The sequence below is a fragment of the Rhinolophus ferrumequinum genome, chromosome 14 (assembly GCF_004115265.2).
Source record: "Rhinolophus ferrumequinum isolate MPI-CBG mRhiFer1 chromosome 14, mRhiFer1_v1.p, whole genome shotgun sequence".
Classification (NCBI taxonomy): domain Eukaryota; kingdom Metazoa; phylum Chordata; class Mammalia; order Chiroptera; family Rhinolophidae; genus Rhinolophus; species Rhinolophus ferrumequinum.
The window spans coordinates 69,965,126-69,978,325 of NC_046297.1; the positions used below are offsets into that span (position 1 = coordinate 69,965,126).

The 13,200-nt window shown below is 50.5% G+C and overlaps 1 protein-coding gene across 1 annotated transcript in view; it reads right to left on the bottom strand.

The window, feature by feature from the left end:
- FAM135B (family with sequence similarity 135 member B) overlaps positions 1-13,200 on the bottom strand; it is a 185,756-nt gene that overhangs the window by 111,027 nt on the left and 61,529 nt on the right. The window contains exon 2 of the mRNA XM_033126537.1: positions 1,527-1,622. Within this exon, the coding sequence (XP_032982428.1) occupies positions 1,527-1,603 (77 nt within the window). The 5' untranslated portion in view covers positions 1,604-1,622. The remainder of the gene's footprint in view (positions 1-1,526; positions 1,623-13,200) is intronic.

Consider the following 13,200-nt stretch of genomic DNA (forward strand, 5'->3'; position numbering starts at 1 on the left):
AAGAGAAGGCGTCTATGTGGCCTGGCTGGGTAACAGTGCCCTGGGACACCTGGATGGAGGAGGTACAAGGGGGCCTTTCTCATCAACTGAAGAAACCACATGACACTTGGATGACCACAGTTACACTCAGTCTGAGGAAGGGAACTCCCCTTCTTTTGCAACCCCATGTCTGATTTCTACTATGCCAAGGACCTACGGAGAACACATGTAATGATACATCCTCACACCCCAAATGGGCCAGCTTCCCCAAGTCCTACCTCCTTTCTCTCTAGTGCTGTCAGGAGATTATGCTCTTTCTTTCCCCACCCTGCCCACGAGGCTTGGATTGAAGCCACCAGTTCCCCAGGGAGTGCCTGCTATATGAGGTTGTCACATGTCACCATCAGCATGGCTCCGGAGGGACTCAGAGCAGAAAAATGCTTAGCACTTGAGCATCAGAGAGCATACCTGTCGGGAACTCCCCTGGCAGATGCAGAACGCTGGCTGGCATCACACCCAGTCTGTAGGCAGGACCCAGGGCGCTGGGGACTGCTAACTTCAAGGTCTTCCTGCAGATGGGACCTTAGAGAGCCTAGAACTCTCTCCAGACCTGAGAGGCCTAACTGCCTTCACCCAAATGATGGCCTGGTCTGCTTCAGGACGTAGGTGCCATGAGTCTGACCCTCAGGCATGTTTGATCATAAAACTAAGTCCTCATCCACATCAAAATATGTCCCTAAGTGTCCCCTCTGCTCAACAACAGGAAATGCTAACACTAAGAATTATATAGGGACAGGGTACCAAAAAACTGTGCACACATTTTAAGAAAGGAAATAACTGTTTTAAAATTACACTGATGGGAACCACTTTGAGCACCTCTTGTAATTGCAGACGTCAAACGTGCCTTGTATTCATGTTTCGTTATCGGTTTATATTGAGTAAGACAATTCTGGCCCATGTGTAGATGCTGTACGTAACCATCCCACTCCATTATCTGCGCTGGCCCTGGGAGTCTGTCACGAGGACGTACTGAGATCCCGTGGGGGATGTGCCCAATTCAGAGTGTATCCTCAACAACTGGAAGCAATGATATTTTCACGATGTATTTATCCAGGACATTGGAAATTCTCCGTTTCTGAGAGATCCAGGCACAGGTTTTACAATGTGTGGTTTGGAAAGATGGCCCCTACAAGTACCGAGCATACAAACACGGTTTTGTCAGAACTACACCAGCTCCATTTCCAGTGAGTTCACTTTCCTTTAACACTGACTGACAGATTTAGTGCAAAGATCAAGTAGGAAGAGAGGAGGTAGAAGAACGGGCAGGAGGAGGAGAAAATGAGCATTGTCTAGTCTCTGTCAACATATGGTTTATTTTGAAATGCGCTAAGGGTTTGGATCTTCCATTTGGCAGGAAAAATAATGGAAATCCCCTCCTGGGTAATCTGAAATTTCCCAGAGCCCGAGCTCATCCCCGCCCCCCACCCCCGCCAGGAGAAAAACCATACACACATGCACACAACACACAAAGAGTGAAGCGTACTCACCCTCTCTGAAAGAGATCCACATTATAAAATTTATGTAGTTCTACAGAAAACTCAACCGTTCCTTGCACTTCAGACATGATCTTGTTGGTTCATTACCTGAAAAACAAGAAATGAACAGCTTGAGACCACATCAGCCAAACACAGAGCCTCTGAGCTTCCACAAACGGGAAATCAAACAGCGCTAATGTAGATGGACGAGGGTATCTGACAAACGGGACCATGACATGTCCCCTGGATGTCGTCGTTCATCACTCCTTTTATAGGAAGAGACACAGAGAGATGAAGTTACTTGCTTAATGTCACACAGCTCACGCCTAGAAGGACCCAGATGTCTTCATTCTACAGCTGTCTTGTCTACTGTCCTTTCCTATCTGTCAGTACCATGGAGGTGACAGCACCCCAGCTGCGAGCCGGGCCGACAGAGCCAGTGGAGCTCTCCCACTTTCTACCTGTGACCTTGAGCAAGTCACTTCGCTTCTCCCACCCTCAGCTCCCTCATCCGTAACAGGAAGACTGGGAATCGCATATGACTCTGATAGACGATGGGAAGAGGAAATGAATTTGTCACACAGAGCACTTGGCACAGTTCCAGACAGACGGTAAATTCTCAAAAAATGGTACACACCATTAATAATGATTAATAACAATTGAAAACACTTTTTATCATTGTTACTATAAATACAGTCTCTAGAGAGCTAAGGCGCCTGGAGGGGCAAGGAAACGAGGGTTTTGTACTGAACGTGGGAAGCAGAGGGACCAGGTACCATGAGCAAGCCGACAGGAACCCCACTCAGCAGGTGCTAACTTTCCAAGCCAGGAGACCCTGGGCCACTAACAACAGGGCTGGGTGGGGAAGCTGGGAGGGAACTAAATGAAAGTAGTCAAAGTCTAAGACGAGAAACAAAGCAAAAGGGAGATTCAAGACTGGATTTTCCGAGGATATGAAATCATCTAGATACCAGGGGTTTGGAGGAAGGGAAAGAAACTAACTTTTATTAAGCGCCTACTATATTCTTGGTGCTGCATCAAGTATTTTGTATAAGTTGCACGCTTTTGTCCAAGAAATTTTTTTGTGATAAAGGTTCTTGCCTCATATTGCAGGTAAGGAAAAAGATCAGAAACGCTCCCACCTGGAGCCACTTTCTGGCTCTAGAATGTTCTAGTGGAATGTACTTTGGTAAGTTTCCTCACTATCTCCAAGCTTCAGTTTACCGCCATATGTAATGGGGACGAGACAAGCTCCCTAGGAAGATTCCCATGGGAACGGGACAGCAGGTAATGAAGCAGGTTCCTACGGAACCAGGAGGTTCTCAACAGGTGATATAGCTGGCATGGCCTTGGGGACAAGGGGGAATGAGCAAGAAGGAGGAAGGAAGGTAAGAGGAGACTGATTTGGCCTCTCCCGGCTGTCAAGCAGTCATTGGGACCTACGTGTCCTTTCAAAGTCCCTCTTCTTTCTGCCACCAAGACAACTCAGGGGCCAGACCACCGTCACTGTGGTTCAGAGCCCAACCTCTCTGCAGCTAATGGGGTCACGCTGGGCCAGCTTCCAAGAAGAAGGCACAAGGGATTAACTGGGCCTTCACTGCATCTCAGCCCTGGCATGGATGCCATCCAGGAAAACCTTCCGGAAGATGCAGAAGTCCGCATACCAAATCAAAAGGCAGGAGACCCGAGGACCCAATCTCCATAAATCCTGCAACAGGGAATTTCAAGCTGTGGAGCCTTGCTCACAAAATGTGCTGAAAACCCACTTTCCCTCATGGGCCAGCCACCGAGGCGCGCCCTGGCCCTGCCCCGCACACGGGAGCCAGTCAGTCGGACCTCCCACTAAATTTCAATTTCCAGCCTTTTCCAGTAAAAGCCAGAGGGAGGGGCCAGAACATAAAGCCACTCTGTGCTTTGCTTTGTTACCGTATTCAAGAGCAAAGACTGCATGTTCCCCACTTTCTCAGCACCGTACTTGGTCTCAGTTCTCAACAAACTGCAGAGCCTACAAAGCCTCCTGACTCTGTGCTTGGGGCCATCAGGCTCAGTCGTCCCCAGACCCTCCGTGACCTCTGACCCTGGGGAAAGGTCATAGAAAGAGGGACAGAGGGAGAGCGAGAGCACCTGCCCTGATGTCCCAGCCTACTGTATGCGCAGCTCTGCCCGGGGATTTCCACACATCATTCCACGTGCTCCTCAAAATCTTGCAGAGGTGGCTGGTATGAACCCCGATTCATCCAGGGGGGCACAGAAGCCACAGAAGGGGGGCACAGGGAGAAGAACGCTGACCCAGGTGTCCAGAAATGTTGGTTTGCAGCTCTGGCCCTTTCTGGCAGACTGGCTGGGACAGTGCTTTTCTGAGGAGTTAATATTTAGAAGAAAAATGATTTAACGCATGGAGAATATCGTTTTCTCCTGGCAAGATACACTCTACCCTCCTATTGTTCAGGGCCAATAGGACAGAGTCCTGAAACTTGGAGATGCAGACACCCTTACCTCTTAAACACCACGGGATTCATTATAACCAACAGCCAGGGAGTCAGTGAGGAAGATGCGTGAGCATTGAAAATATCAGTTTCAAACACACATTGATGTTGCTTTCCTGGGGGATAGGAGGGAAAACCTCTGTCTCTACAGCACTCCACACACAAGATCTAGAAGCACACAGCTTGTCCCACTCACGTTGGGTGACCACGACTCGTCACTAACCTCCCTGAGACACATCAGCCTTCTCTGTAAAATGGAAACCATAATTCCTTTTTCTTGGGTTGTTGTGAGAATGAAAAATGTTAGCACATTTAGAGGAGACGCAGGCATATAATGAACCCCAATAAATGCTGGCTATTTTTAGTTTTATTACACAGGCAGAACCAGGAGAAAGAATGGAATAACACACAGGGAAATTACAGCCTCTCTGGCTTTCATTCATTCAAAAAAATCTTTATTGAGAACCCCAAGACCCTCTCCATACCAACAGCCTTCCCTGTTCTGGGAGCTTTCTCACCAGCACAGCTGCTGTCTAGAGATGGGTTCATCTCATGAAGCAATGAACTTCCCATCACTGGGGTGGTCCAGGCAAAGGATGGGGTCCCACTTTTCTGGGATCCGGAACCCTGCCTTGTGTTTAAGTGACACTCAAATTCCCTTTCAGCCACAATGTTCTAAGATCCTATAATTGCCAGACGGGCCATGTTTATCTTTGATTGAAAAGGAACGGATTCTAAGATTCAGCGAGCCGAGGAGAGAACTAGCTTAAGACGTCACAGACCCCAACACAGATCCGACTGGAACCAAGTAGTAAGTTACCTAATAAGTTACTTTGCCTCACTGAGGCTACATTTCCACATCTGTATGTCAAGAGAAAACCTACCTAAGACAATGCTCTGCAATACTGACTAATGAAAGAGATTTTTATAAACTACGAAAATGTTCTCATTGTCAAGTGGGTCTTAAAGTAATGAAGAGCAATTATCTGGAAAAGGTATGCATATTACGTATTCTTCCCCGAGGGAGGAGATGACTAGGAGATGCGTAAGGCCCTTGAAAACAGGGGCTGGGTGTATTTATGGGTTTCTGAGCACTCCACAGCTGATACATGGCTGGTGCATGGCAGAGGTTCACAGACACGTGTGCAATGGATGAATAAAAGGGAATGGCACAAAGCACAGCTGCAGCCAGAGTGTGAAAGTGGGAGGGGGCAGATCCAACACAAAACACAAGCTGAACTACTAAGGAGTCTGAATAGCGGTGTGGGTTTGCTGGGACCGGGTCGTGTGCTTTGTCATTGGAGACGTGCACAGACAGGCTGGCCAGGTGAGGCCTTATGGAACGCGTCCAGCCCTGAATTCTGGCACCAGGCTCTGAGAACAAGCTGTGACAAGAGCAGGCTGAGGTGTAGGGGACAGCACGGCCAGGATGTTAAACTACTCTCTCCACCCATGGCATGGGGGGACCACTCCCTGGGCAATCCAGCTTTCGTCAGCGTCTGGGGCCAAGCCCCTGGCCCGGCACATAAACAAAGAGATTCCGGGGTCCGACACCCACACCTCCTAGTGACACTCCGTGTGGTATCTAGGAGTACTCACGCTGATGTGGGAACCCCTGAGGTACCCGCTTGTGACGCCACCTCTGGTGGGAAAACCACCCACGTAGCTAATACCCAGACCAGAGATCAGAGAAGTCCATCGGCCTCCCGTTCGTGTGGCCCAAGGAGAACAAGAAACAGCGGGGGCTTCTTTTTCAGGAATCGAAGCCCTTTTCTTACAGAGCTACACAACGTGCTCTGGATTTCTAAACTGCTGTGTGGAGGCAGCAATCTGAGTGCCATCTGGAACGGGGCCTCCACGGCAGTGCGTGTGTGCGTGTGCGTGTGTGTGTGTGCGTGTGTGTGTGTGCGTGTGCGTGCGTGTGTGCGTGCGTGTGTGTGCGCGTGCATGCGTGTGCGTGTGTGCGTGCGTGTGTGCGTGTGCGTGTGTGTGTGTGCGTGTGCGTGTGTGTGTGCGTGTGCGTGCATGTGTGTGCGTGTGCGTGTGCGCGTGTGTGTGCGTGTGTGTGTGTGTGTGAGATCAGGTTTGAGGATAAGCTGGCAGGAGCTAGACACCTGTCTGACAATTTACTGCGAGTTATAAAACTCCCCAAGCCTAAGTTGCCTCCTCTGCAAATCCGACTCAATAATTATTTACCTCCAGCAGGTAACAGAGAAGGTTGATGACAGATGTCAGTCCCAGGCCTCCCGTGACACCCAAAGTCACCAAAACTAACTGTTAATGGGTTTAGTTGGTTGTCTGAAGGCTTCATTTTGAATTTCCTTTTCCTTTTCATCCTCAGAGTTCATGGAGCTCTTTCCTTCTGCGTGCATGTCGTTCTCCAGCTTTAGGTCACTACTATCCAGAATGATGTATTCAGACACTCAAAACTGGGCGGCAACATGCTGGAGGGGGGAGAGAATCCTGCTGTCCCTGCCGGACCCGTGGCCTGTACCTCTAAGCCCTAGGGCATAGATGACTCTCCACTCCTTACCCTGGGGACATCCACAGTGACATCAGAGCTGCAGCACATGCCACCATCGACCCATGTGTCCGGGTGCCAGCTGGCATCAGCTTTTATTCCTCCCTTCCCTTCACCACTGCTATGGTCTGAATATGTCCCCCAAACTCCATATGTTAAAACCTTAACCGCCAAAGTAAAGTTATCTGAGGTGGGGGGCCTTTGGGAAATTATTAAGCCAGGAGGGTGGAGCCCTCACGAGTGGGATTAGTGCCCTGATAAAAGAGAGCCCGTAGTGCTCCCTAGACCCTTCTGCCCCGTGCAGACACGAGAAGTCTGCGCCCCAGAAAACAACGCTCACCCGAGCAGGCTGGCACCCTGATCGCAGCCTTCCTGCCTCCTGAAGTGTGAATAAAAAAAGCCTGGTGCACAAGCCACCCAGTGTGTGGTGGTCTGTTATAGCAGCTCCAACAGACTGAGACACCCCCAAAGACAAGTAGGTATTGATTCTCACCATCGTTAGCTCCTCAAACCCAGCACCTCTGCCCCATCTCCTAAGCCACCACCCTGGTTGTCCTCGTCACCACCTTCTTCCCTGGATCGTCCTCCCTACCTCCAGGCACCAGGTTTCATCCTCCTCCCGTCCCAGCTGAGCCTGAGTCCACTTCCCTTAGTTCTTACGACGTGATCTCTCCAGGATTCCATCTCTCCATGGGAATGGGGAGAACGTCGGTGCACTAAGGGGGCCCCAAGGATTGAAGGTGAGCACGTACACAAACAACTTCAGACATGTCCTGGCAAACTAGCAATCGCCCTGATTAGTTTTATTTCCGCCTTCGACCCAGTTGGCAGGAATTCAAGAGGCCCCTCATGGGTTCCAGTCCCAAAGCACCAGGCCCCCCACCCTTCATTTTGGAGGACCTGGGGTTCTGGAGGCCTGGGCTCCATGTCAAGTAACATCGCATATCTGTCTGTACTGTTCACTGCCATAGTTCTAAAATGTGCAATGAGTTACTAACATCTTCTAAAATGTTTCAGAGCATTCTGAGTTGCCTCTGAGCAAATGCGTTAAAAACGTTAAGATGATTTTGGAGAAATACCACGATGCCAGTATCTTCGTTAGCTACTGCTTGCAATCCAATCCTTTTACAAACATGTTTTCCTTTCAAATGAAACTTTTCCTTGAAAACATCAATCTTCAACGTGTGTGGCCTCAGAAAGATTACAAGGGAAATCAAAGCGTGTCGATCTTAACACGCGTCAGCATTTACTTACGAAAAAGGCATGCAGAGCTAATGTGCTCCAGAGAGTGAAAATCAAAGAATCCCAACATGGTGAGTGGGAAGGCTCTGGAAAGGACCGTCTCAAGCTACAGAGAAGAACAGGGAGGACAGAGAAGGGCTGCCGGAGCCTAACCCAGCAAGTTCATACCTGATCCCAGAACACCTGTCAGAATGCACCATGTTCCCTGGGGTCTGAGAGAAGCAGCAAACGTCCTTAGAGGATGGCCTTAGCTTCATTCAGCAGTCGCTGTCTGCCTGCACCCCACCCCCAGGCCACACCCCATCCAGAAAGCCAGTGTAATGAGGGAGATAACTGCAGTTTTCTGCCTGAGCACTGCAGGAGAATCTGCTCTGTATTCATGGAAAATGATCTCATTAGGGATGAAAACTAGCGTTTCTTCTTTGAGGCGGGAGGATCGCCTCAGAGGCCAGCTTCTGTCGTGCGGTGAGAGCATCTCATCTGCATCAGAATTTCCACCCTGGGGCTCACCTCTGCGTGGAGCCGTGGACAAGCCACGTGGCATCTCTGAGCCTCAGTGTTCACATCCGGAATATGGGCCGACACTGTCCCTTCAGGGCAGTCGCTGAGGATCAAATGTGGGGCGTCTCACGGAGGAGTTCCCTGTTTCAGCACACTGGGATCAGGCCCACGGAATGGCTCCAAGTGCCAAGAGCACACAGACAACCTAGCCACATCCCTCGGGCCACCAGGACACAGATCAGAAAGGACACAGTCAGGTCACAACGGGGGTCCCTGGGGACAAGTGCCGTGATATAAGGATGCTCAGGGAAGACCAAAATGCCCAGCGGTGAAGGCTATGACCACAAGGGCAGCCTGCCGGACACTGGCCAGCCCTTTGGTAGCTGAACAGCTTTAGGCAAGACCTTAGCCCCTCCGTGCCTCAGTTTCCCCCACAGGAAATTGCTTTGGAGCCTGGCACATGATAAACGTGTCATAGGTACACGCTGTTACAATAAGGAAGAAAACCTAAAACCAATTTTGTGGACATGGCAAGAGAGAAGCGATGACCAGCTGCGGGCAGGCTGTGACTTGCCCCAGGGTCTCCAGCTGTCGGGGGCAGAGGGAAGGCAGAACTCAGGTCTCTGACTCTCATCCATCATAGCAAATGCAGGCCCAGACACTGGGCCCCCTGACATTTAAAAGCACTTTCTCTCCTTTGGTGTAGAATTCAACACTGGCTGTATCTGTGGGTTTGTTTTTTTATAGCTGAAGACAATGCACATAGAAGTGCCCCCACAATCCTTTTTTCTTTGGGGTTCTGTGCCCCTCTTAGGCAGCATCTTAAAACGCAGATGTGAAGGCACATAAAGCTTCACAACCTCATAAAAGGATAACCGGTAATATCTGTAAAGTTTCTTCCTATATTTTCTTCTAGGAGTTTTATGGTTTCAGATCTTACATTTAAGTCTTTAAGCCATTTTGAATTTATTTTTGTATATGATGTAAGGAGGTGGTCCAGCTTCATTTTTTTACATGTGTCTGTCCAGGTTTCCCCGCACCATTTATTGAATAGACTGTCTTTACCCCATCGTACATTCTTGCTTCCATTGTCATAGATTAAATGACCATATGGGCATGGATTTATTTCTGGACTCTCTATTCTGTTCCATTGATCTATGTGTCTGTTTTTATGCCAGTACCGGGCTGTTTTGATTACTGTAGCCTTGTGGTATAATTTGATGTCAGGTATCGTTGTACCTCCCACTTTATTCTTATTTCTCAAAATTGCCGAGGCTATACGGGGTCTTTTATGGTCCCATATAAATTTTAGGATTACATGTTCTATTTCTGTGAAAAATGTCCTTGGTAGATTGCTAGGAATTGCACTGAATCTGTATATTGCCTTAGAAACTGTGGTACATTTATACAATGGAGTATTACGCAGCCATAAAGGAGAATGAAGTCTTACCATTTGCAACAATACGGATGGATCTAGAGAACATTATGTTAAGCGAAATAAGTCTGACAGGGAAAGACAAGTACCATATGATCTCACTTATATGTGGAATCTAAAGAAAAGAATAAATGAATGAACTAATCAGAAACAGTCTCGGAGACATAGAGGGAAAACTGAGGGTTGCTAGATGGGCGGGGGGGTTGGGGATAAGGGGGAAGGTGAGGGGATTAGAAAACAGTCAGTAACCACAAGATGGCCATGGGGATACGAAAGTCAATCTGGGGAATGTAATCAATATGTTGTAAAGATTTTGTAGGGTATCCGATGGACACTTGTCTCATTAGGGAGACCATTTCACGGATGATGTAGATGCCTGATCACTGCACTGCACACCTGAAGCTGAAGCTGAACAATAATGAATGTCAACTACAAATTTATATATATATATATATATAGTTACGAGATGCAGGGTACAGCATTAGGAATAGAGACAGTGGAAATGTAATGGCTCTGTGCGATGTCAGAGGGGTAGTGGATGTGGGGCAGGGGGTTGTCCCTGTGTGAGGGATATAAGTGATAAATGTCTAGCTATTACATTGTTTTGGACACCTGAAACTAATAAAAACTGTTAAAAAATAAAAAAATAAATGGATAATGGACTCGTGAACTCGGGCAGAGACCAGGAAGCCAGTGCCCCTGTGGCTCTCAGCCGGGAGCCTTTCCTTTCCCCAGAAGCTGGAAGCTGGTGGTACAACTCCAAACTCCGAAGTAAAGCCTGCGACGAGACTGGTGGCAATTCATCTTCCTTCCACACACTGAAACGCACACACACAAATAGCCGCCTCAGTGCGCACAGACCCACGCTGTGAGCTGACCTCTCGAGAGACGGCACGGAATCACGGGAGGGCGGGAGGGGCAGTGGCTTTGACCCTGCCAGACCTCGGTCACGTCCTGCCCATTTTAGGGACTAGCTGGCTCACGTTAAACAAGCTGCAGGCCTCCCAGCCTCCCCTTCTGTAACCTTACAGTAAGTAGTAGCAGCTACTTTGCTGTGAGTTTTTTTTTCCTGATGGCCACTAATGTATATATTTTTCAGCACCATTATGGGTGCTCAATAAACAACGGGTAATGCCCATATTGGAATAACTAATACTAACAGTAAATTATATAGGAGAAGCGATAGATACACGTTGCAAAGAAGAGCTTAAACACCTGAAGATGTCCACCTCGGAGTGTTGGGGAAAAAGCACGAGAGCCTGGGCTGAGCCGGCAGACAAAGGCCCTGTGTTGTCAGGGAACGAGCTGGGCAGTTTCCAGGGCCCAGTGTCAGGACGCAGGGCCGGGGGAGGCACATTGGGTGAAGAGGGGGCTGGATGTCGAGTCAGGTCCCCGACTCTGGTCCCGGGGGACACAGAAGCCTAATTCAGTGCTGTCACCACGTCCCACTCACTGAGGCAGGGGAGGTTTTAATGCTGTGACAGAAGTAACTCCCATCGGAGGTAAGGGACGGACCTGCCTCTAAAGGCACTGGCTCCCTGCGCTGGGAAGAGCCCCCACAGGCCCCGGGTGCTCCCCAGAAACTGAGGGGAGCGAGCCTGGGGTAGACGTCCCTATGCGCCCTGCCAGTCTCCAGCCTGGGATACCACACCATCTCATTTTAAGGTCCTGCACCATTCAGATGTCTCAGGAGCATGTCGTTTGCACAGTGGCCTCCACCCAGCTCAAGTGGAGTCCCAGGAAGACGTCAGTGGGTTCAGCACCAGCAGCTTCTTTCTTTAACCAGGTAATAACACCTACTTCGAAGCGTAGCAATTCACAGGGCCCTGTGACGGCCTCAGCCGCCCTCAGCACAGACACAAGACATGTGAGGCCCAGCGAGGGCAGTGGCCTGCCCACTGTCACAGAGAGAGTGCCCTCAGGACCCCATCGCCCCACGTCCAGTCCCGCGGTCTCTGCATTGCCGGTGGTCAAGTTTTCACATCACGGTCCCATCTGATCACTGAAGGGGCCCCAAGTGGTAAAAAACAAAACAAACAAACAAATGAACAAATGGGGAATGACATCACCGGCGTCTGTACAGGGAGTGGGAAAGGAAGCACGTGCAGCCGAGAGTCACCGGGACTTGGGGAGTGTGGAGCTCACGGGAAACTCGGGGATCACAGGGCTCAGGCCCCTCCTACTGGGGCTGCGGAAGCAGGACGTCCAGGTGGCTTTGGGGCTGTCTCGGTGTCAGGGAGCCATCTGACAGAACAGAGAGGAGAGCCCCGACCAGACCTCAGGTACCTCGGTCCTTAGAGTGCGATGCTGTGAGACTTTGTACACCAGACCCGCCCCTGCTGCAGGGGCAGCCCGCTGTCAGACTCCGCGCCCTCTCCCCGCACTGGGTCAGCGCACCGCTCCAGCAGAACCGCTGCACACAGCTTCATCAGGGCGCCCTCCTCCTCTGAACACGGCCTAGCTTTGCTCACGCTGCTGCCTTCGCTGGGATGGCCCACCTTTCACCTCCCCACCTGGTGAGCCCCCAGGCCTGCATGTCCAGTGCAGCTCCTCCAGGAAGCTCGTCCTGATAGGCCACCCTCCCACCTGGGTGTGCCCCAAAACTGCCCCGCCCACCGTATGTTCTGGAAGCACATCTCTCTTTCAGGTTAGACTGTGAGGTCCTTAAAGGAAGGACAACCACCAAGGTCCGCAGAAAACACGACAGAGAACAGTATGCAGTCACATGTGTGGGACAAGCCAGAGGAAGAATGAACAAACACGGGAGAAAAGCAGGCGTGAATGAACGGATGAGCTCTGCCTCCAATCAAATACGAGTTGGCCCGAGAGCCTGGAGCCTGCCCCTGCGTAGGCCTTTGAGACCGAAATGACTACACCGCTTGTGTTTTTACTGCAAGCCTGAGCTCACTCTGTCCTCTGTGTGCGTGTCTACAGAGGGGAAAGCACGCCGGGCACCATGCATCACGCCTGCGGGGATCCCGCAGGGACGCCAGCATGCGGGGGAGGGGTGCCGTAACTGATGGCGTCCCCGCCACAGAGGGACACTCTATTTATCCTTCCTGAAGCCACAGCATAAACAGGGGAGGAGGTGAAAGCAAGCTGCGAGGCCGCCACCGAATGAGTCAAGCTGGCATTTCAGACGTGTTATCTGTTGGTGTCTTGGCCACGCAGCGCTCGGGTCCGGTGTTGCTTGCATCTGTCACTAGCTTCCCAAGTGTGACAGTGACTCAGCCTTCATCTCGGTTCCCACGCTGACCAGCCACACGTTCTCCAAGCCCCCACCGTCCACCTCCCCCGACACGCGTGGGCAGCCGTCCTCCCAGGGCCCCTCTCGGCTGAAACAGAAAGCCCAGTCTGGACAAGACGGGGGCAACTGTCACCACCTGCACTGGGCATGAGGGAGACCTGGATGCATAAGACAGGAGCTGAGGAAAGGGAAACGAGACAACAGGTCATTATCATACTCCCCTGTAAGTGCGGCAATGGGCAAGGCAGGCAGCC